Consider the following 24,887-nt stretch of genomic DNA (forward strand, 5'->3'; position numbering starts at 1 on the left):
AGTTATCAAGGGCATTCTAGTCTTAGTTGAATTGCTAGCTGAATAGAGCCACACAAGTGACCCCAACTTATATCACGTGGACAGGAACCAAGCAGCTGAGAGCAGCTGACCTAAAAATCTGAAGCCTCTAAATTTGGGGAGAGCTGTACAACATTCTTACATCTATTCTTGACTTATCGACTCTTTTGGAGATATTAAATATACCAGGAGAAAGGACATGGGACTAAAAACAACTCTTTCAGGGAGGAAGAAAACATTAAATTACCTATTAAATGTAAATAAAGATTAGATTGTTAAAACTGTTAGGTCATACTTGTAAATAATTTAACACCATTTTTTTTTTTTTTAAAAGACAAGTCTTGCTAAGTTGCCCAGGCTAGCCTCAGATTCTCAATCCACCCGCATCAGTCTCCCTGGTAGTTGGGATTACAGGTGCACACCACCACACCTGGTTTATTAAAACTTCCTGTGGAACAATATACTCATAATAAAAGTTATATGACACTTCTGTCTTTCCAACCATCACTGTAGATTTTTAGGAAGACACATAATTAAGAAAGTCTCTTAATGATAACACAAGGGCTAGGGATGTAGCTCAGTGGTAGAGCACTTGTCTACCATGTAGACAATCATTTAAAAAGTTTAACACAAGAAGTAATAGATTCTTGTGTTAACAAGAATCTCAACAGGATTACTAAAATGGTCTTATAAACTTTAGAGCTCTATTCAGACATATGTAGCTCAATCAAGGCTCACCTTACACAAAGTATACATACTCAGTGATAATGCTTAATCTTTATATTTTAGCCAGTTCATAACAGCAAAACCATAACCCTTCAGTATGAAAAGTAGACACACACATTTTCCCCCTGGGCTGAGTCTTTTTTGCTTTTTAACTGGTGGTGACATTACAGCACTGTGTTAATTATTAACTATTATGAATTTATATCCCTTGCCCCTTAGATATAAATGTAGTTTCTCCTGATTAGTGTCAGTGATTATAAGTAAAATCAAGAGCATTCAACAATCTTTCTACTTAGCAACGTGTCCTTCCTTCCAGGAAATCAAAATCTCCAATACCAAACAGCAAGTTTTTATTACCTAAGTAAACATCAAGTACCCCCAGAAAATGAGCCCACTTCTGCTCTGCTACCTACTTGCCTGCCACAACAGCACATTCTTCTCCCTCTTCATCTTCAACTAAAATTCAAAACTAATACAAAATAATTAGATAGTGTCTATAGATATTTTTCCTTTTGTTGCTAATTCTCCACTTAAGAAATAGCTTCTTAATTCACCTTCTTATTCTAAATAAAAGCTCTCTATAGCAGAGGAGAAAAGAACATATACTATGGATTCAGAACACCTGTGCCTGACCAGGCACCATACAGCATGCCTATAATTCCAGCTACACAGTAGGCTAAGCAAAACAATCACAAGTTCAAAGCCAGGCAAACTTAGCGGGAGCTTACCTCAAATTTTTTAAAAAAAGGGTTGGAGTACAGCTCAGTGGTAAAGTGCCACTGAGTTTAATCCCCAGTATAAAAAAAAAAAAAAAAAAAAAAGGAATGCCTGGGCTTGAATGCATGGTTACCACCTAATGTGGGACCTGGGACTCAGTTTCCACATGTGAAAAATGAAAACAGAGAACACTACTACCTAATTTACAGGGTTTGTTAAAAGTGAATGATATTACCATGGATACTGTGCTGACGTGTGCCTAGAAGAGCCATACTAATCACTTTAGTCATTGTTATCATATAAAAAATCCAAAGATGATCTCCTAACAGAAGAAAGAATGGCAAAGAAAATAACCCTCTCTGGAGTCAAAATCCTATAATTTTTTATTTTCAGTTACATAACTAGAGGCCTAAAAAATGTGTGTGTGTGTGTGTGTGTGTGTGTATCTAAAATTAACAGTTTAGTAGTAAATAGTAGTCTTGCATCCCTGAACCAAATTTCTTCTCAAATCTGTAGAAGTAGATAAAAAATGTAAGTGAATAGGTATCTTCAAACTACAATGTGAAGCAAAAGACTAGGAATCTATATCACCAATTTAACCTGTTTCTTTTCTCTACAAAGTTCAATTCTACTATATTCAATGTAACCAAAAGAGACACTCACTCTATTTCACACACAAAGCTGAAATCAAATGTCTTTCACAGTAGTCGTCGGTTTCAAAAGCTAGTTTTAAGCCAAACAACTCTGCATGTCCTAAAGCTCTTAAGACAAATCTTGAGGGCCAGGGTTGTGGCTCAGTGGTAGAGTGCTCGCCTAGCATGCATGAGGCATTGGGTTTAATCCTCAACACCACATAAAAATAAAATACAGATATTGTGTCCACCTAAAACTAAAAAATAAATATTAAAAAAAAAGATAAGCCTTGAGAAAGTTGCAGGCATATAAAACCTAATTCATACATAGTCAAAAGTAGTTGGAGTGTTAGATTTACCTTGTTTTCTCGACCACTTAAACATTCATACAGTATCTATAACCTGAGACTCTTGTGTAAGGTCCTCTTATCAGCTCCTCGTGAAGGTAGTCAACTAAAAGGCATTAACGATGTATTGAGGCAGGTTTTTCTTCTTGGATGTGAAAGTAAAAATGAAATAAATAGGCAAGAGTGTTTTCTCTTTTTGGAAAAAACCCTGCAATCTGTCCTGTGTAATCTTTAATTCAGGGAAACCCTCTAACCTTCATTGAAAACTGGAAAAAAAAAAAAAAAACCAGCACATACTGCTAGCAATAGGATTTGTTTCAAAAAACCAAGATAGTCATTGTTCAGTGATCTAGATACTCAATGGAAATGAGTATGAATTTGTATGCTTTAAATTAGCCAGGTATAATGAAGTTTCCTATGTTTTAGGTATTTCACTCCTCAATTGCCAATGCATAACTACCAATTAAGGCTATATTATAGAATGCAATTACTGTACAGTGTAGGGATACGGAATTTCAAAAAGATTTTCCTCCAGCTTTTTATATCCTTACCTTTTGTGTGTATGTGTGGTACTAGGGATTGAGCCCAGGGCACTCTACCACTGAGCTACATCCCCAGCCCTTTTTATTTTAATCTGAGACAGGATCTTGTTAAGTTTCTCAGGCTAGCCTGGAACTTGTGATCCTTTTGCCTCAGCTACCAGAGCAGTTGGGATTACAGGCGTGCACCACCTCACCAGGCATACTTTCATTTTAAATGTTAAATTTGCCAGTTCTTGGGAAGGTTATAAGCTCTATCTAACAACTGTACCTCAATTTTTTTCTGTTGAGATAAGGTCTTGCTATGTTGCCCAGGCTGGCCTTGAACTCATGGGCTCAAGCAACCCTGCTGCCTGGGACTATAGGTGTGCCATTGTGTCCAGCTAGCACTTCAATGTTTAACCTTATATTCTAGGGTATGGCAAAGTGAGAGTCCACAGGAAAACACTTTCAGAAATATCTGAATCTCAAAGAGGCCTGTACTGAAGTGATAGCTGGGTGCTTTCAGGAATGACCTCTTTGTTAGAATACACAGCACACCTATATTTTTGGCATACTTGTCTCTCTACTATATTGTGAGTCCCAGGAGAACAGGAAATATATTTTATTCTCTCTTTATATTTTCAAGAGCTTAGCACAGTGCAGGGCATGTGAGTGACACTTGATAAATGTCTGTTGAATTAAGAAAAGTGAAGAGCAAGGAAGAGCAACTTCTATGGTTATAAGCATTTCTTCTGAACAAGCAACACTGTGGTGTAAAGATGAACTTTTACAGATATAGGGAAATAAGCCCTGGAAAGAATTCAGATAGTACAGTAAAAATAGAGAAGTATTTAATACATTTACCAATTTTATTCACTGATTTTTAAATTACTGAAGTTGCTGTCTTCTGTATACCCTGATCCTACCTTTCTAGGCTACTGCTATTACTAACCTGGTTCCTGATGATAGCCTGGATTAAGCATGCTACAGGGATACTGCCACATCGATGTTCATAGCAGCACAATTCACAATAGCAAGACTGTGGAACCAACCCAGATGCCCTTCAATAGATGAATGGATAAAAAAAAATGTGGCATCTATACACAATGGAGTACTATGCAGCAATAAAAAATGACAAAATCATAGAATTTGCAGGGAAATGGATGGCACTAGAGCAGATTATGCTTAGTGAAGCTAGTCAATCCCTAAAAAACAAATACCAAATGTCTTCTTTGATATAATGAGAGCAACTATGAACAGAGTAGGGAGGAAGAGCAGGAAGAAAAGATTAACTTTAGACAGAGACATGAGATGGGAGGGAAAGAGAGAGAAAAGGGAAATTGCATGGAAATGAAGGGAGACCCTCATTGCTATACAAAATTACATATAAGAGGTTGTGAGTGGAATGGGAAAATTAACAAGGAGAGAAATGAATTACAGTAGATGGGGTAGAGAGAGAAGATGTGAGGGAAGGGGAGGGGGGATAGTAGGGGATAGGAAAGGTAGCAGAATACAACAGTCACTAATATGGTAGTATGTAAAAATGTGGATGTGTAACCAATGTGATTCTGCAATCTGCATTTGGGGTAAAATTGGGAGTTCATAACCCACTTCAATCTAATGTATGAAATATGATATGTCAAGAGCTTTGTAATGTTGTGAACAACCAATTAAAAAAAAAGAGTAAAGATCTGGGAATGCTAAGAGGAAGAATGGAGACTGCTAGAGAAGACACTGCCCAAGAATGATACAACACAGGGCTGAAACCATATCTTCAAGTATTACTGCCTGAAAAACTACTGCTTTCATACTATATACTTTTTAAATCAGGAAGAAGTACACAAACATAAGCATCTATACAAGGTGCAAATTCACTGAGCCAAATAAGAAATGAATAAAAAAGGTCTTTGTGCTGCCAAATCATGGTTATCAAGTTCAAGTACTAATACTCAGAAGAGCTGCTAGAACCTCATGTAGCTGCTTTACATTCAATCTCCAGAAGCAGCACGATCTGGGTTTCTACTCCCCAGAAGATTAGAAGCTGTACACAAGCTTTCCTGCCCCCGAAGGAAAGGACAAGCTGACTATTTAAAGCAGATTAAATAATTCAAAAAGCAGAGGGGCCAAACACGTACATTTCTCAATCACCCCAAAGCCTTGCTTAATTACTGTCAGTGATGTATGCTAGTAATCATAACCTTGAGATAATGAAAAAGGTTAAACTATGTTGTTTAAAAAGAAGCAAAATATATAATACATTGTAAGAAGTTTTCCATAAAAAATATGGCTAAAATAAGAATTTTTGAATATAATACCTTATTTTCCGACAACATTTGGCAAACAAGATATTGCTACACCAGGGCAGAACGTCAAGAGTCCAGAGCATGAAATGACAGACTTTACTGCCTCACCCTATACTTGATTCTATCCTCTTGACACATTTATAATTTTATATCCTTGACCTCCTTTTATAATGTACTCAAATTAACACACTCTTCTCAAAGGGGCTGTTTCCTTGCCACAAAGTACTGAAATCAAACACAAACCAAAGCACAATGTCTCCTTTCTTTATCAGTCTCCATTTCTTATATCATACTGGGATAGCAGATGCACCCCAACATGTTTTAGGTCCACAGATAGGCATTTCTGCGATTGTTTTTGGTAAGAAAGACCAAATCAGAAGCAAGACCTTTACATTATATTCTCTTCTAGGCATCTCTATGTTAAACATTCTGTCATGCTGATATTTTAAGTTGGTCAGAAGCTGGTTTCAGCAGTAAAGTAAGGCCTTCTGTTCTGTACCCCAAGCCCACACTAATACATGCATTAGGCTTTAGGAATTATGGAGGCAGCTAAACAAAGGCAAAGAGGGAGAGTGAACAGGTGTGGAAGGAGGAGTTGCTGGAGAAGCACCCTCTTCCACTCCCAACATAGGGCATGAGAGAATGTCAATCAGTCAGTGCTGCTAACATGGTCATTATCAAGAACTCTAAGGCTTTTGTTTGTTTGTTTTGGGTACTGTGGATTGAACCCAAGGGCACCTAACCACTGAACCACTTCCCCAGCACACCCCACCTTTTTAAATTTTGAGACAGAGTCTCACTAAGCTGCTGAGGCTGGCCTCAAACTTGTGATCCTCCTACCCCAGCCTCCTGAGCCTCTGGGATTGTAGGCATGCACCACCACACGTGGTTCTAAACTCTTTCAGTAATGCAAAAACACTGACTACTCATCTAACTGCTCAGTTAGTCACCCTAGCCATCACAGGCTGGAGGAGCAAGTCTGTGAAGCTGCACTTGACTGAAACCTGTACAGACTGCATCTAGCTAGAACACTATAAGGACCGAGCTTCAAGACAGCTCCAGCAAATAACACCCTTCACAGATACTTACCTCCACAGCATATTTCTAACAGGAAATCTGAAACACATTTTTGACTTTTTTTCTCTTCATAAAAAGAGGAACTAAACAATTTGGCATCTATACTAGGCTATTTCTTTTTTTTTTTTTTTTTTTTTTAAAGAGAGAGTGAGAGAGTGAGAGAGGAGAGAGAGAGAGAATTTTTAATATTTATTTTTTAGTTCTCGGCGGACACAACATCTTTGTTGGTATGTGGTGCTGAGGATCGAACCCGGGCCGCACGCATGCGAGGCGAGCGCGCTACCGCTTGAGCCACATCCCCAGCCCACTAGGCTATTTCTTCTTCCCTCAAACAATTTTCAATTCAGTCATTCAACAGATATTTCTTGTACACCTATTATGTACTAAGCACTGCTACGTGCCTGTTACAGCAAACTGTAGGGCCTCAGTATAACTATGCTCCCCACCCCAATTCACAAAACTATCAGGCACTCAGTCTATGTTTACAAGACAGTCTCCTTTTTCTCGTCTGCAAATGTGCACACAAAATGCAAACAGAAGCCTCCTCCCTCTATTATCAGAATATAGCAATCACCAAGAGGGGACTACTGTGGTTAGCTATTTTAAAAAGTTGTCAATTTAAGAAATGAAGTATCTGGATTCAAGGCTTACACCACTGAAATGACAGTCACACAAAGCACAGGAAGCTGAAGTCTGTCCTGAGAGTAAATGAAACAAAGAAAATTTCATTTAGGTACTCAATAGTCAAAAGAGAAAAAACACAAGCTTTAAGGCTGTGTGAAAGAAAATCTAAAAATGAAAACCAAGAGAACTGACTAAAAGTGAAGGAATTATCAATTTAGCATAAAGTAATTCTATGACACAAAGAATTATAATAAAGATGAAACTGACTTGTTTCCTAATCCAAAGCACCCAGAAAGAAAAGAGGGGCATGAGTTTTCATTCTTTCAACAAAATGCACCTATTACTATTTCTAAAGAAACAAAGCAAATCAACCTCACATCTTCATCAGGAATGTGATGAACTCCCAGAGTTCTTGATCATCTTTTACCTCCATCCTTTTTTGTCACTGTATTTTGTCAGGAATGAGGGGGATGAGTCTGAATTACTTGCAGTGCCTTGTTATTCTTTTGACAAGCAATTTCAAATGTGGAAGACCTCCTGTTAACTGATTCTATTGTATGGTTCTGGGAGCCAAAGATCAACATCTTCACAAATTTTTAAGTTATTAATCCAGCTTCCCCACCGCCACCGCCACCCCCACCCCCAGTGCTGGAGATCAAATCCAAGGCCATGTGTGTGCTGGACAAGGGCTCTACTTGAGTTATAGCTCTAGCCCAATAATTTAATTTTAAATCTACCTCAGATTGGTTGAGTCTAGGCAACTAATTTAGTATCTTTAACACCTGTACCAGTTCTCAATGACATGACTGGTTGATAAATAATATATGTGGAAGTGCTCTAAGCTAAGGTCAAAGGTGCTGCATAAATTCAAGGAATGTAACACATAAGCACAATGAGGTCGTTAGCCCAATTTTTTAAGGAAAAAAACCCCCAAAACAGTAAAATTGATGCATGACTTTCCATTACAAGGATGATAAGCAGGGTTAATAAATGACAATTTTAACTTTACCCCATCACAGATTTATGAAGTCCTAGTGTTTAATTGCAAAAAGATTCCACATCATTGCTACTATGTCACTACCCTCCAAGGTGAGAAATCAAACCTCCAGAGGGAAACCGGGTAAGGATGGCACTGACACCTGGCCTTAGATCCAAGTGGTAGTATCAAGCACCTCCCCTACTCCCAAATTATAAACTCCTTACCCATCCCAATGGTGATGTGGCCTTTAAAACGGCTAATTCCATAATGACCATCCGTGGCCCGTGCCCTCCACTTTTTCTCCAATACCCTCTACTCCTCTTCCTATACGAAGACTGGCAGGTAACAAAAACCTGATTAAAACCAATGTCTTATCACTCTCCACAACCAAGGACACGGCTTGACCACGGTTCTCGTGCAGCATTAATGGCAACCTTTCTGTTAGCCCGTAATCGGGGGCCGTCACGCCCGGAAATGAAATCTCCAGCACAACCCACTTGGGACTACCGGATCATTTCCTTAAGTTGTGCCCGTCGCCAGCGCCGCGCGCACGACCCCGAGGAGACCGCCGCGGGCCCCGGGCACGGCTGCCTCGCCTCGGGCCTGCAGGTCACCCGCGCCGCTCGGCCACGCGGCGGGCCCGGTAGGATCCCCGCGAGCGCGCCCTGCTCCAGGGCTGCCGCAACGGGCGCTCGGCACTACACGAGGCGGCAGCCGGGCCAGTCGCCTCTGGGGACGGCGCTCGGGCGCGAGAGCGTGTCACCAGAAGGACCCCGGGCGGCCCCAGGTAAGGCTCGCGCCTCAAGCGGGCCAGGAGGCGGCGGCCGAGGCCGCGTCCCCTCAGCAGCGACCGCCCGCAGAGAAGCACGGTCCTGCCTGCCTCCGAGCGGCGGCCACCGTGGCCCCCAACCCGGGACCCGCCCGGGACCCGCCCGAGGCGCCCCGGGACCGCGGAGGCACCCGCGCCCGGCCCCGCGGGGAGGCGCCCCGCCCCCGGCGCGCGCCACGCACCGCGCCCCGCCCGCCGCCGGCCCGCACTTTCCCGCCGCGCCGCGCCGCGCCGCGCCGGGCGGGGGTCGCGCGCCCTCTCCGCCCCCGCGCCGCTCACCTGTCGGGCCCTAGGCTCGCTCCATGGCCGCCCGCGCGGTGCGGTGCGGCGCGGCCCCGGCCGCCCCCGCCGCCTCCGGGGAGGGGCAGCCCCACGCCGCTCTCACCGCCCCCAGCCGCCGCCGCCGCTGCGGCTCCCGCCCACCCCCGGCCCGGCCATTCCCTGGCCACCTCTCCGCGCCCGAGCCGGCGGTCCCACACCCACCCCCCGCCTCCGCGGCCCCGACTCTTGGTACGGTCCCAGCGTAACGCCTTCGCCGCCGCCAATCCCGCGGCGCCCTCGGCGCGGCCCCGCCCCCGCCCCCGGTGGGCGGGGCCTGCCGGACGCGCTCCGGACCGCCCCCTGTAACCCCTTCGGTTCCGGGCGGGTCCCGCTTAACTCTCTGGGTCCCGGATCTCGTCTCGGCTCTCCTCCCGCCTCGCTTACACAAACTGGCCTCCCGCTCTCTGGCCTTCGCTTTTTCTTTCCTGCTCTTCTGCAGGTGGGTAGCTAGGCAATGGGAGAGTTGCAGTCCCATGATGAAGTTCTGTTTATGGGAAGCAATTTCTTTCTCCTTTTGGCCCTTTTAATTTGTCTTTCCTTGTGTTTGGAGGTTCTGCTCATCTAAAGGTAGCCTCCTTTGATGGAAAGAAGCCACCCTCATCACACTGAGCACAAATCGCTTTTTCTTCCGACCAGTGCAGAGTTCCCTGCTACACACTTTGGCATTTAACCGAATCGTTTGCTGTAAAATTAGTTGTTTTACATGTGTACCTTGCAATGGACTGTAATCCTCATGAGGGCATGTCTGTGGCGTCTTGGACCCACATGCTCTGCAACCAGGGGCCCTGGATTAATGAAGGGAAGATTCTTTCTCCCCTTATGGTATATGCTTTCCGCTGACTTCATGCAGCACATCGACTGTATCATTCATTCAATGTATCTTGCATTTAGTGTGCCTGACTCTGATGTAGGACGGTATACATTGCTCCATGGAATAGTACTTAGGTGTCTGGAGGGAAGGAACTGAGCTGCTACTTTTTTCAGGGAGGAAAGACTGAGCTGACTACCCCTCCCCTCACCACCCCCACAACAGTTCATTCAAGGAGCAAATTGTATTGGAAAGAACTCTCCTTTGTTGGCTGTATATATTGGATGTGCTTCTTAATCTGTCTGAACATTAATTTCCTTATTTGGAAAATGGGAGTTAATCATAGTACCTGCTTTTCAGGGTTGTTGTATTAAATTAGGAAACGTGGGGGAAAGCACTTGCAAATCATTGTGTAAAGTTAGTTGTAATTCAGGTGTGTATTGAGCACTTTCTATCAGGAGATCCTAGATAAATAATTGGATTTGACACCCACCTGGATAATTTGGCTAGGGAGGAAGAATTAATCACTGCAAGGAAGTACTGTCTAATGCAGAAGGCCTTGTATCTATCTGCCTTTTACAGGATGTATTGAAAAGGTTTGAGGGTCATTATCTGACCATGGAATTTATAATTCTTGAGAAAATGAGCTGGGTGGTAATGAGAATCTACCTTCTTTCTCTACCCAGGCATAGTTCTGTCTACAGTCAGCTAATCTCCCTGAACCTTGTTCAACTGCATAAGAAAATCATAAAGCAAAAGGGTAAAGCAACAGTTCTCTAAGACACTTTACCCAAAAGTGTCCTTTCTTCTGTGCAATCTGGCAAGGACCGTGAGGGTAGACACTCCACCTGTCACTACTCAGGAGAAGGTCAGCTCGTCCTGCAGTCTCCGCTTCCTGGACAAATGATCCCCTCTGTGTTTAAGGATTTTTCAGAGAGGGAGGGCTCATGGCTTCTGGCAGCAACTCATTCCAGTGCTTAATTTCACATCCATCCATGCCACGTGCTGCAAGACAGATAATTTCTCCTCTTCTGTTCTTAGATATGTAGAGCCCTGAGTTCAGGGCCTCTGTGTCAAAAGCTTTCAGACAGCAAAATTGTTCTGTCTTCCAGATTTCTTTTTGCCAGAATACATTACCCAGGCCTTTTGTGACTGTGTGTGCAGCGCCAGCACCATGTCCAACACTCCATGACATCAGTGTCTGCCCGCTACTCCAGTGACAGCATAGCAGTTAATATATTTTAAGTGTCATGAGTGATGCAATCACTTTAGAAGGGAGGCTGCATGACTAGCACACAGCAAGCAACTGCAAGGAATATAGGATACTTAAATTATGCAGCACAGACTGTCATTACTGAAAGACTCAGAGTCCAGGCAGACAGTGTGGGCTGGATATTGTGAGGGAAGGAGAATTGAGGTGAGCAAAGTATGGGTAGGAGAAGAGGAACAATATGAACCAAAGTTAGGCTGTGCCATGTGAACTTATAACAGACATCCTGGGCAGATAATGCTTGGTAGGAGAAGTGTTCAATCATTTATTCATTAATTTATTTATTTAATGAATGTCTACCAAGTGTCAGGCACTGAGCTAGACCCAGGCCACGCATAGATAAAGAAGGCCTAATCCCTGTTCTTGAAAATTCACAGGTTAGGTAGAACCCCCATTTGGAAAATCAGAGGACTTTGTCAAGACTTATGTGATTCTCCTTTCAATACTCATGGGATGTGCTGAGTGTAAGTGTCTGAGCTTTTTGCATCTTTCTCCCCTGTCTGCAATCCACAAGATTCTTAAAGGTGCAAACTGAGACTTTATTTCACCCCCACCCCCAGTAGAGTACCAGCTCTGCACTGACATATCGCAGTGCATTGAATTGAAACCTGAGAGGGAATTCAGATGTCCCTCTCCAACTATGGGCAGTAGAAATCTTCAGCAGAGAAGTCTTGATTATTAGCCTTTGGGCCCCAGAGGCTCGTCCACGACCTGTGGAATTCAGGAGGCAGGTATAGTTCTTGTATGCCTGTCGAGGCCCACTTCCTGTGAATTCCTTATACTCCATCCTAAAAGGTCACTTGCTCTTTATTTCCTGTGCCCAGATGTGATCACACCAGTTCTTCACTCAGGTCACCCCATCACCTCCACCTGGAAATATTATGTGTCTCTAGTGCCACTTGCTCAGAAGCCTTTCATGGCCCTTCCAGTGGCTGGTGCTTCCCTCAACTTCTGAGAGCCAGCACTTCATTTGTACCTCTCTGGTGGGAGGGTTTGTGTTGAAGTCTTTGGGGACTGTCTGATGCCATTCCCATGGTTATAAAGCCTTTGATGCCAAGGACAGTGTTGTTGACATCTGTCTCTATAGGGCCAATGCTGACTGTCGCCAGAGTAGACACACCACTTGTGGAAGGGGGCATGAGGTCAGTAAGGTCCTGCACAGGAGGGAATGGAGCGCTGAGGCTCCTCGCTTGCTCCCTTCATCATTGTAAGAATTTTCTAAAAATAGTTTCAGAATTTCCATGTCTCTGCCAATTTGTCGAGCCCCAGAACTCTAGCGACAGTCCCACAGTCCCAAGGCAGAAGGGGAGTCTCAAGGTGTCTGCACACATGAAGGGAACACACACACTTTCTTTGAACCCACCTAACACACCTACAATGATGGATCCCCTTGAAATTAATTAAGAGGATCAAGCAGGTTGAGGGAGCCCTAGGAAAGCTCGTGCCCATCCAAAGTGCTGGGAGCCTTGCAAAGGATGACCCGGAAGGTGAATGAAGAAGGGCTCCTGTTCCTCCCTTCCCTGCCAGGACACGTGCTCTGCCTCGCTGCCTCCCGGGGACATTTGTTCTCTGCATCAGGCTCTCCATGGAGAGCAGCTCCTGCGTCTTCCTCAATGGAACAAATGCCTTTCTTTCATTTTGCCACCAGATCTGCAGAGCTGCTCCCAACACCCCCTTGCCTATGGCAATGGATGGCCCACTTAAACCTTCATGTGGCACCTCTGTAAATGCCATCTGAGCAAACCACTCACGTCCCAGCCACAGCATCACATAGCCCTTACGTGCACAGGCACACACCCAGCTCTCTGCAGAGACACTCTGCCTTGTGTTCTTAAAGTGGTGGAAATCTTTCAGTGATTTTTTTTTCTACTCTAGTAACTTATTTTTTTTAAAGAGTGGCTTTATTGAGATATAACTTACATACCGTAAACCTCACTTGTTTAGAGTTACAATTCAATGCCTTAAAATATATTAACAGAGTTAAGCAACCACTGCTCTAATCAAATCTTAGGATATTTTTTGTCAACCCCCAAAGTAATATAGACCAGTTTCTCTTTTATTCTGAAAATAGATTTATCTGTGGAGTTGTATTTTTTAAATGAACACATTAAAAGCAAAAAAGAAAAATATAGTTAGGGGAAAGTTAGACTCCTAGAATTATTGAGAATGTAGAGGAGAGTGACCCTCAAAGCTGTCCTTAACTGCCATGTTTGGGAACAGTCATTTAATTAACCACTCCAAATTGTACACTTGTTATGGCTTGTACTCCTCAGTAAATGTCTGGGGTCATGTCTTTGAACATTTCCATTTGTCGTGGCTCTCTCTATACCACATACGCCTCCAAATGGACTGAGCAGAGATAACACTTCAAATTGCAGTTCACTGATTGTTACAGGGCAGTGACTTCGTAATGTGCTTAGTATGGGGCCTCTTGCACATGGGTTATACAGATTCTGTGTGTGTGTGTGTGTGTGTGTGTGTGTGTGATGGAAGCTCTTTAATTTTTATTAACTCAATTTAATGTATGAAGCAGTTGCAGTTACCCAGAAATTCTGTGTCATCAAAGACTTCACTTTAAAGCTGGGTGTGGTGGTGCACGCCTGTAATCCCAGAGGCTCCAGAGGCTGAGGTAGGAGGATTGTGTGTTCAAAACCAGCCTTGGCAAAAGCAAGGCTTTAAGCAACTCAGTGAGTCCCTCTCTAAATAAATCACAAAATAGGGCCGGGGATTTGGCTCAGTGGTTGAGTGTCCCTGAGTTCAATCCCTGGTACCAAAAAAAAAAAAAAGAAAAAGAAAAAGAAAAAAAGGCTGAGGTTGTGGCTGAGTGGTGGAGTGCTTGCCTAGCATCTGTGAAGCACTAGGTTTGATTCTCAGCACCACATGTAAATAAATGAATAAAATAAAGGTCCATCAAGAAGTGGAAAAAATTTAAAAGACTTCACTTTGAGACCCGGCTCTGAAAACCAGGAAGCTTCCCCAGACATAGGCGCTGTGGTAAGGAGTCCAATGGGAGACTTTTTGAACCTCTCCCATGGCCAACCTAAGGATGTACAAGGTTGGCAGTTCTCACACCAGCTGCTTGGGGGAGTGGTTAAGTATCTTTATGTCTGCACCCATCCTCATAGATTTGAATTCATTGTCATAGGGTGGTATCCTAGCAAGGGTATTTTTTTTGGGGGGGTGGGTACTAGGGATGAACTCAGGGGCACTCAGCCACTGAGCCAGCCCTATTTTGTATTTTATTTAGAGATAGGGTCTCACCGAGTTGCTTAGTGCCTCAATTTTGCTGAGGCTGGCTTTGAACTCGCAATCCTCCCAGCAAGGGTGTTTTTAAAAATCTCTCAGTTTATTCTAGTTTGCAAACAAAGCAAAAAAAATCACTGTCCTACTAGCAACTGAATGAGCATCACATTAATAGATTGGATCATGTGAAATTGCCATCTATAAAGGCAAGAATCAGTTGAACATTGACAGTTTTATATGGTTTAATCTTGTATGTGGGCGTTTGGTTGTTATTTTCAGGAGGAGGTGCATCCAGCAGTGAGCAAAGATGAGAAAGAGCCGACAAGGAAGTCAGCACCTCGTAGTGGTCAGGCGCTGGCTTTTCTTATGTCTTTTCCTCTCAGTGAAGCCTAAAGATTCAGAATTTGGAGCTGCCAGTCACAAGGGGACATGAGCAAAACAGACCAAGGGTAGGACCACCACAAGTGCCAGGAAACATGATAAATCATAGAACATGCCCTTTCTTCAAAGGTATTTACACTTAAGTATAGACACACACACACACACACACACACACACACACACACACACCAGTCATGCATCATATAATGATGGGAACACATTGTGACAAATGCATCATTAGGCAATTGTTTCATTGCACAAACACCATAAAGGGCACTTACACTGACTAAGACAGCAACATCACTAGGCGTTAGGAGTTTTTCAGTCCCATTGTCCTCTATGGGGACCACCATTGCATATGCAGCCCATCATTGATTGAAATATTATTATGCAACATATGTCTTTGTATATATTTATTTATGTGTTATTTTTTATTTAAATATAGAGCAGGCCTAATAACACACATGTATGGATTGAAATCTGGCTCTCAGTCTCACAGTTTGTGACCCTACCCCAGAAGGTAGATCAGGGAGGTGACCCAATACAGAGGAGGACAAGATGCTTGACACAGTGTGACCACAAACCCATAGAGAATGGAGCTAATACCTCACGGCCATGCCTGGTGCGCCACTGGGGAACTCTGTGGGGAGAGTGGAGAACATGACATGTGGGCAGACAGGTCTCTGAGGCAAGGGAGTGTAGGGGACCCGTGAAGGGTGTATGCAAAGCCCTGGCAGAAATGATAATCCCAAACTGATATTTATTCCATGGAAAGAGCCAAGGGAAAAAAAGAAAAATAGTTTAAGGCACAGCAACCAAGACATTCTCAAACCTGTTTCTCCTTTATATTCTGGTTCTCATTTAGTGTGGCCACCAATTATCCAAACCATAAGCACCAGTGGTTCTAGACTCCTGTACTTACTCCACCTGCAATCAGCCCTGACATCTGCAGTCTGGCGCCTAAAACCCGCTTGTGTCCAGCCCCTTCCTCCAGCCCCACCACCACTGGAATGTTCAGACTCCATTTTCTTCCCCTTGGTTTAGGGCAATATTTTATGTGTCAACTTGACTGAGCCACAGGATGCCCAGCTATCTATCTGGCTAAGCATTGCTTCTGAATATATCTGTGAGGATGTTTCCAGAAGAGATTAGCCTTTGAAATGGTGGACTGAGAGAGCAAGTGGCCCTCCCAATGTGGGTGGGCTTCATCCAACCTACTGAGGGTTCAAATAGAACAAAAAAGAGAGAGGAAGGTTGAGTTTGCTCTCTGCCTGGCTAGTTGAGCTGAGACATGGATCGTCCTCTGCCCTTGGCCCCTTGTCCTTTCTGGGGATCTGTGGAGAACCCTAATGCAGATTAAATGGCACAGACTGAATGTTTGTGTCACCCAATTTATATGTTGAACCTAAATCCCCAATGTGTATCTGGAGGAAGGGCCTTTGGAAGGAAATCAGGTCCTGAGTGTAGAACTCTCACAGTGGTTTAGTGTCCTTTTAAGAAGAGACACAATAGAGACATCTCTTCCATCTCTGCCATGGAAGGGACACAGCAAGAAGCAGGTCATCTGCAAGCTAGAAGTATGCCCTTGCCACACACCTGATGTCTGCCAACACCTAGATTTTGCACTTCCCAGCCTTCCAAACTGAAGGAGCACAATTATGTTGAAGGCACCCTTTCTATGGCATTCTGTTAGAGCAATGAAGACATCTCTTTCCTGGCTTCTCTCTGTCCTCACTTGAAACCCATGCAATCCATTCTGGATAATTCACGTGGAAAACTACAACTTGGAAGATCTCTTCAAAAGATCTCTTGATAACTGCTATTCTGACTGGCGTGAGATGAAATCTTAGTTCTGATTTGCATTTCTCTAATTACTAGGGATGTTGAACATTTTTTCATATATTTGTTGATCAAATGTATATCTTCTTCTGAGAAGTGTCTGTTCAGCTCCTTAGCCCAGTTATCGTTTGGGTTGTTTGGTTTTTTTGTTTGTGGTTTTTTTTTTGGTGTTAAGTTTTTTGAGTTCTTTATAGATCTGGAGACTAGTGCTAACATGCATGTGGTAAAAATTTACTCCTCTGTAGGCTCTTTCTTTGCCTCACTGATGGCTTCTTTTGCTGAAAAGAATCCTTTTAGTTTGAGTCCATTCCATTTATTAATTCTTGATTTTATTTCTTGTGCTTTAGAAGTCTTGTTATCAGGCCCTAATCTGATGTGATAAAAATGTGGGCCTACTTTTTCTTCTATTAGGTATGGGGTCTCTGGTCTAATTTCTAGGTCCTTGATCTACTTTGAGTTGAGTTTTGTGCATGGTGAGAGATAAGGGTTTAGTTTCATTTTGTGGATTTCCAGTTCTTCCAGCACCATTTGTTGAAGAGGCTATCTTTTCTCCAATATATGTTTTTGGCACCTTTGTCTAATATGAGTAACTGTATTTATGTGGGTTTGTCTCTGTGTCTTCTATTCTGTACCAAGAATATTTTCTGTACAAGTCTATGTTGGTGCCAGTACCATGCCATTTTTGTTACTATTGCTCTATAGCATAGTTTATTAAGGTCTGGTATTGAGATGCCTCCTCCTTCCCTCTTCTTGCTAAGGATTGCTTTGGCTATTCTGGGTCTCTCATTTTACAACCAGAGAAATGAAAAGTTGGGGCTAGGGATGTAGCTTAGTTGGTAGAGTGCTTGCCTGGCATGCACAAGGCCCTGGGTTCAATCCCAGCACCACAATAAATAAATAAATAAATAAATAAAAAGTTGTGCTGCAATTGTTTACTATGAATCAAAATGCATTCTGATGTCATATATAACTAATTAAAATAAATAAATTTATTTTTTTATTAGTTACACATGAGAGTACAATGATCTTGACATATCATACATTTGAATCAAATGGAGTATAATTTCTCATTTTTCTGAGTGTACAGGTTGCATAATCACTTTGGTCATTCAGTCACATATATACATACAGCAATAATGATGTCTATTTTATTCTGCTGCCCTTCCTATCCCCCCTTCCCCTCCCATCACTTCTCTCTACCCAATCTAATGTGACACACTTTTTTTTCCCCTTCACATCATCATACATGTAATCTGTATAACGATGAGGGTCTCCTACCTTCTTCCATGCAACTCCCCTTCTCCCTCCTTTTCCCTCCCACCTCTCTTCCCTATTTAGTGTAATCTTCTTCTCATGCTCTTCCTCCCTATTCCATTTTAAGTCACCTCCCTTATATCAGAGAAGACATTCGGCCTTTGTTTTTTAGGGATTGGCTAACTTCACTTAGCATAATCTGCTCTAATGCCATCCATTTCCCTGCAAGTGCCATGATCTTGTTATTTTTTAGTGCTGAGTAATATTCCATTGTGTATAAATGCCACATTTTTTTAATCCATTCATCTATTGAAGGGCATCTAGGTTGGTTCCACAGTCTAGCTATTGTGAATTGTGCTGCTATAAATCTATTTTTTTAAAGGAAATCTGAAGCATCTCATATACAAACTTACAATTCTTTTAGTGACCCAAAGAATAAAACTCTAAGAGTTTTCAGCAGAGCATATGAAATATTAAGGGACCCACTTGCTCCACAGCTTTCTTTCCTCTTTCCACACACTTTACACTCTGGGAAATCTGAACTCTTCTAGCTCTCCTGTAATCCTCATACTAGTTCAATTCTATGTGTTCTTGCTCAAGCTGTTCTCTCTGAGGGAATTCCCTTCCCAGCTTCCTCCAGCCTTACTCACCCTTTAAAATGTCCCCTTTGCTGGAAAACTAAGTGCCCCACCTCTGGATTCCCATTCCTCTTATATTGACCTGAGATCTTTCTTCCTTTTAAAATGTCAGCATTTACAGTGGACTGTTTTAGCTACATTCTGTACATTTTGGTATCTTGCGTTTTGTTTTCATTCATCTTGAAGTATTTTCTAATAATTCCCCTTTGTAACTTATTCTTTAATTCATTGGTTATTTAAGAGTGTTGTTTAATTTCTACACATTATGCATTTTCAATCTTTTCTTTTGTTGTTGATTTTTAAGTTCCTATCATTGTGATTGGAAAACATACTTTGTATAATGTTAGTCCTTTTAAATTTATAGAGTCCTGTTTTATGGCCTCACACATGGGCTGTCCTGGAAAACATTCCTAGGGCACTTGAGAAGAGATAGCTGGACAGACTGCTTTACAGAGCTCCAGCTATAGTTGGGTTAGTGTTGTGCATGTCTCCTATTTCCTGTTGACCTTCTTGTTGTCCAGTTGTTCTAGCCATTGTTAAAAATGAGTATTGAAGCGGGGTTAGGGAGGGCAGCAGAATACAGCAGACACTAGTATTGCTATATGTATATACGTGGCTGTATAACCAATGTGACCCTGCAGTCTGTACACGTGGAAAAATGAGAATTCATACCCCATTTGAATCAAATGTCATGTGCATTATATATTTATATAATGTATATATTTAGACATTATGTGCTCCACAAAACAGATGTGCACTCACTGTTTTCCTCTACTTTATATTAAACTCATCTGTGTCCCATATCAACTGAAAGCCCTCTGAGGGCATGGGTTATGTCTAATTCATATTTGTATACCTAGAATATGGCACAGTATCTGGTATACATTACTTAATAAATATTTGTTGATCAGAATGAAATAACACTGAACTAGCCAATTAGGTCTTTTTCAATGGAAAAAGACACAAAAAGTAACCAAAAAAGAGCAGGGAGGGCAGCTTTTCCCAGCTCTCTGAATGAGGAGACACAGTTGGTCAACTAATTTCCATCATTATGAGTTGCCATGGTTAGCATTCCTATCTTTTGGCATCAGTGAGTAGCTAGATAATTAAGTTATTCTCAGCCAAATCCATTTCTTTACAAGTTCTAGGAAACTACTGGTTATGTCGAAGCATTTGATGCCAAGAGGCCTCTGGTATCTGCTTTGCAGCCCCATCAGGGAGGGGGTGGAGTATGGAATCCTCTCTGGTTGGGTCTGATAGGTGATGGTGGGGTGAAGGGAGGATTGGAAGATGGAGAGTTGTTAAGAGAATGGTGTTTTCAAAAGTGCTCGCAGGGGCTGGGGTGTCGCTCAGTGGTATAGTGTTTGCCTAGTATGTGCGAGTCCCTGTGTTAAATCCCCAGGACTGGAAAAAAAAAAACATTAAATAAAAGTGTTCTCAGAAAGAAGTGAATTAACCTCAAAAATACTCAAATAGGAAAAACGTTTAATAATGACAGTTGGACAACATTATCTGATGTCAGCAACGAAAGAAGTTCAATGTCTGTCTCCCAAGGACTTCAAAGTAATGAAGTCTCATGCAAGAATGAACTGACCTTGGATTCAGAGTCCTCATGTTACTGATGGAGAAACAGCTCCAGGATTAAGCGTGCCCACAATAACACAGCTGATAGGTTTAGAATTAGAGAATTCTAACATGGATACCAAGGCTGGTTCAACATGGTACCCATTGAATGTGACTGTCTGATAACCTAGGAACACCTTCTCACCTCACTAGCCCTTTCCATCAGAAGGAGTTAAGAATGTCTCTAGTGGTACATGTCTGCAATCACAGCAACTCAGGAGACTGAGGCAGGAGGATCACAACTTTGAGGCCAGCCTCAACAACTTAGCAAGACCCTGTCTCAAAATAAAAATAAGAAAGGGTTGGGAATATAGCTCAGTGGTACAGTGGTAAGTTAATGTGTTTAACTTGCCTGTCTCCTTTAAAAAAAAAAAACTTAATCATTTTTGGCTGGGTGTGGTGGTCCCAGGGGCTTGGGAGGCTGAGGCAGGAGGATTGAGAGTTTAAAGCCAGCCTCAGTAATAGTGAGGCATTAAGCTGCTCAGTGAGACCCTGTCTCTAAATAAAATACAAAATAGGGCTGGGGATGTGGCTCAGTGGATGAGCGCCCCTGGTTCAATCCCCGGTACCACCCTCCCTGCCAAAAAAAACAGTGCTTCTCTGAGTATTTTTCTGCTCATGGAAGAATACTTGGGTCTACCTAGGAATGGAATCACTGGGTCACTAGGCATTCTTATGTTCACATTACAAGATAGCGCCAGTTTTTCAAAGTGGTGGTCCCACTTGAGCATGGCAGGGGCATATGAACAAGCAGCAGTGCCACATCTTTGCCACCCAGATCCTTTCTGAGATACTGAAGAACCAACCCGGAGCTGTCGACCTCCAACTTGTGTTCAGTGTTTAAGCGATTGCCAGTCAGTGTCTGTTACTTGCAGCCCAAAGCTCCCAAGGGTTCTTTGGTCTGAAAGACTCCCTCTAGAAGCCAGAAGCCAGCTTCTTTCTGACCCAGCAGGTGACCCCGGCCATGGCAGCTGTGATGGAGGCTGGTGGGAGCAGGGCCTCAGCATCTTCTTCAGAAGTGGCACATTGGTTTGCTCGTTTCCATCGCCACAGCAATTTCTCAGTTTTTTTCCTAGACTATTGCAACCCTCTGCTGAGGGATAGTCTCATCCAGTATATCATTCAGACCACCCACAATGTGAACTCCATGCATACATCACAGCTGAACTCCTGAGATCTTCTGCAAAACTGAAAATCAACTGAAATTGTCTTCTTTGATAATCCATTTAGCTTCCCATGAACACACTGAAAAGCATTTACTAATCGCTTAACTAATCACCCATTATAGTCACCACCATTGGGAAGGCATCTTGGTGGACAAGCCCTGTACTAAGGCATCATGTACATCACCTCACTTTACACTCGTAATGATCCTAGAAGGTCTTTGCACCAGTTACCAGTTTATCCAAATCTACCCTTCATTACCTACTCTGTAAAAATTACATTGGGTCTTTGAAATACAGTCATCCCTAGGTATCTGCAGGAAATTGGTTCTAATAAGGAACTCATTTGGGGCTGGGGTTGTGGTTCATTGGTAGAGTGCTTGCCTAGCATGTGTGAGGCACTGGGTTCGATTCTCAGCACGACATATAAATAAATTAATAAATAAAGTAAAGGTCCACCAACAATTTAAAAATATTTTTTAAAAACTCATTTTGTTGGGGCTGGGGATGTGGCTCAAGTGGTAGCGCGCTCGCCTGGCATGCGTGCGGGCCGGGTTCGATCCTCAGCACCACATACAAACAAGTGTGTCCGCCGAAAACTAAAAAATAAATATAAAAAAAATTCTCTCTCTCTCTCTCCTCTCTTTCTCTCTCTCTCTCTCTCAAAAAAAAAAAAAAACAACTCAATTTTGTTGAGTTAAAAATACTTTTATTGCTGGACATGGTGGCTTATGCCTATAATCCCAGTGGCTCAGGAGGCTGAGGCTGGAGGATCGCAAGTTCAAAGCCAGCCTCAGCAACTTGGTGAGGCCCTAAGTAACTCAGTAAGACCCTATCTCTAAATAAAATACAAAAAAGGGCTGAGGACGTGGCTCAGTGGTTAAGCACCCCTGGATTCGCTCCCCGGTACCAAAGAAAAGAAAAACTTTTGTTGTTTTAATGGGACTTGAGGAGCCAAAAGTACATACAGGCGTTCATTGTGCCATCTTTTCCCAGAACTCTTTTGAAACCTACTTTTTCATTTTTACTTATTTCCCTTTTTTAAAAAAAACTTTTATTTATTTGAAGTGCTAGGGATTAAACCCAGGCCCTTGTACTTGCTGGGCAAGCCTTCTACCCAAGGAACTACACCCCACCCTTAAACTCTATTTCTGATGCTTCAGTGAACATATATTGCAAACAGCTTGCCGTATTATTACATATTCTTTTGATATAACATTTTCTCGAATTACCACCTTTTAAAAGTCTTTAGTATTCTGTGCTGAAGATATACTGTGATTAATTTAGCCTGTGTCCTTTTGTTGGACATTCAGGTTGTTTGCATTTGTTTGCCATTGAGAATTTTTATAAAGGTCGCGGGGCAGCCTGCATAATGGCGGTGGAGGTGTGCTCCCAGGACCAGCTTGTCACACACAGCACCATTACAGTCCCAGGGGCTTCTGAAAAATTCATAACAACTGAAGTTATCTGATTTGATGACCCACCCAGCTGTCAAGGGCAGACCATCCTGGCTGCCGTCTTAGCTAGCTGCCGCTTATCTGCAGTTACCCAAGAAAAGGCAAAGTGTGTTGATTGGTCTGCAGTTTGTGCCTTCTCTCTTTCTTAAATTTTTCTCCTAATTTTGCCTTTGATATAAGACTGATATATGGGTTTCCTTTGTACACAAATAAATTTACTAATTAGTTTTGTCTTTGACCCTGTTACATACAATGCTCCCTTAGGCTCATCCAGGATGGTTTTCCAGTTTCTGGTGGACGCTGGGTGGGTCCTGGACCATGTGACTCCAGCATACAGCATGAAGGAAGTAAGCGATCCACCCTTTGGGGTAGAAAATACACCAAAGAGTGATGTAATGACACAGGAATAAATAAGAGTGCCCGATGAGAAGTCAAGCACTGGAGAAACTTACATGGAAAATAAAGACCTTTTTGACCTTGTGTCTTTTCCCTCCTCCACACACAAATACAGACGGCGATTCACAAGTAAATGCAAGATTTTCAACGTGCAATAGTTTGTAGTAGTGAAAAAAAGAAAAAATCCAAAGTAAAACACCTCATACAGTGCCTTTCCTTGTCCTTTTTAAAGCTCAAACGAGGTCATGCAACAGCATTTGAGTTTGGGGTTGGAACCAGCAGGGGCCGAGGCTGCCTGGGACAGTGCTCCTTTGTGAAGGCCCATGAAGACGGGGCTTGTTCAGAGGACGGGGGCCTTGAGACCAGGCCCTTTCTGGGCGCTGCCTGCTGATCTGCACGGGAGGCTGGGCCTTGACAGATGGCTGACCTCTGGAGGCAGTATGGGTGGTGCTTTTGAATGGAGCTTCCTTTGTGGGAGGCACCCTGAGGCGGCAGCTTGGATATCAGGTCTGCCCTATTGCTCTTGAGAGACTTTCAACTTATATTTCCTGAGCTGCTGCCATGTCCAGGGCCTGGGGACAATACAGGCCACCAGGGTGGCCTGAGGAAGGTCTCAGTTCAGGTGGGAGATAAAAACGTAGACCCAGAGCCACGCGGGCTGTCAGCAGCAGCGCCAGAATGTTCCTCAGGCCCCCCTGCCTTTGCCATTTCAAGCTTTCGTCATCCTGGTGGAGTCGTGGCCTGAAAGAGTCAATGGTGGAGAACCCCAACCCAGCATCATCGGCATTCCAGAGTGTGGTTCAGAAGGTGGCTGCCGCTACGTCACGATTTCCCTCCATAGTATTCATCTCCTGCCATCTAGAAGTTGTGGGGTGTTCGACCTCACAACACATATCATCTAGGAATTCTACCCACCAACCAATGGCAACCTTGAAATTGCAACTGAATTTATAAATCAAGCACCAACAAGTACAAGTAGGATCTCTAAAAAGGTTGGATCCAGGACTTGGCATATTCTCTTGGACATTTTAAAGCAAGGTTGGCCTTTGCCGAAGACAAACCACATAATTCACATTTAAATGGGCCCAACACTGTGACTAGGACACAGGAGATGCGCCGTTAGTTTTCACTAGTAAAAGGGCATCATAGATTACATTCTAGAAATTGGAGATAGTTGCTTCAAGTAACTGAAACACTAGTCTTACAAATATCACCAAGTAGAACTGCCCTACGGACATGCCCAGCAGAAAATCATCTGAGAGTCTTCCTCCTCTCCCAGCTTCAGGAGTAAGTATCCACGAATATTACAGAGAGGGAATGGTGCTGGCCATAGGTTCTGGGTATACATGTATCTCTCTCTCTCTCTCTCTCTCTCTCTCTCTCTCACACACACACACACACACACACACACACACACACACACACACCAGTGGTTTCGGAAGGACAGGAATCAGGACATCTAAACCACAACCATCCCCCCCCAGCAAAACCCTTTCCTTCACCATTTCAGTATTGCATGCTATCTCTTATTGAGATGGTTTTCCTTTTCTGTCCTGGGAAGTGTAGCATCAGGACAAAGAACAGGAGTGTTATTCCCAGACTGCTTGGGTCCAAATTCCAGCTCTGGCAAAGCACAGCTATGTGAACTTGCCATGTTATAAATCCCTCTTAGCCTCTGTTTGCTCATCTGTAAAGTGGTCTAATACAAGTGACTATTCCCA

General features: G+C 43.0%; 2 protein-coding genes across 10 annotated transcripts in view; one reads left to right on the top strand and one right to left on the bottom strand.

The window, feature by feature from the left end:
* Positions 1 to 9,247, bottom strand: part of FAM20B (FAM20B glycosaminoglycan xylosylkinase) — a 49,374-nt gene extending 40,127 nt beyond the window's left edge. For 2 of the 5 annotated variants that reach the window (XM_081299958.1, XM_081299955.1), the window contains exon 1: positions 9,053 to 9,247. The gene's annotated coding sequence lies outside the window, so the exon portion shown is untranslated. Of the gene's footprint in view, positions 1 to 1,161; positions 1,184 to 8,168; positions 8,307 to 9,052 lie in introns of those variants that run through there. The other 3 variants (XM_081299959.1, XM_081299956.1, XM_081299957.1) reach the window with 2 other exon arrangements.
* Positions 8,311 to 24,887, top strand: part of LOC308652191 (uncharacterized protein) — a gene marked incomplete at its 5' end in the record, with an annotated part of 58,894 nt that continues 42,317 nt past the window's right edge. For 2 of the 5 annotated variants that reach the window (XM_081299962.1, XM_081299963.1), the window contains 2 exons: positions 8,311 to 8,731; positions 23,035 to 24,453. In XM_081299962.1, coding sequence (XP_081156088.1) covers positions 8,311 to 8,731; positions 23,035 to 23,180 — 567 coding nt within the window. In that variant the 3' untranslated portion in view covers positions 23,181 to 24,453. Of the gene's footprint in view, positions 8,732 to 18,891; positions 18,979 to 23,034; positions 24,454 to 24,887 lie in introns of those variants that run through there. The other 3 variants (XM_081299965.1, XM_081299966.1, XM_081299964.1) reach the window with 2 other exon arrangements.

This window comes from Spermophilus citellus, assembly GCF_964194105.1.
Source record: "Spermophilus citellus genome assembly, chromosome: 6".
NCBI classification, from domain to species: domain Eukaryota; kingdom Metazoa; phylum Chordata; class Mammalia; order Rodentia; family Sciuridae; genus Spermophilus; species Spermophilus citellus.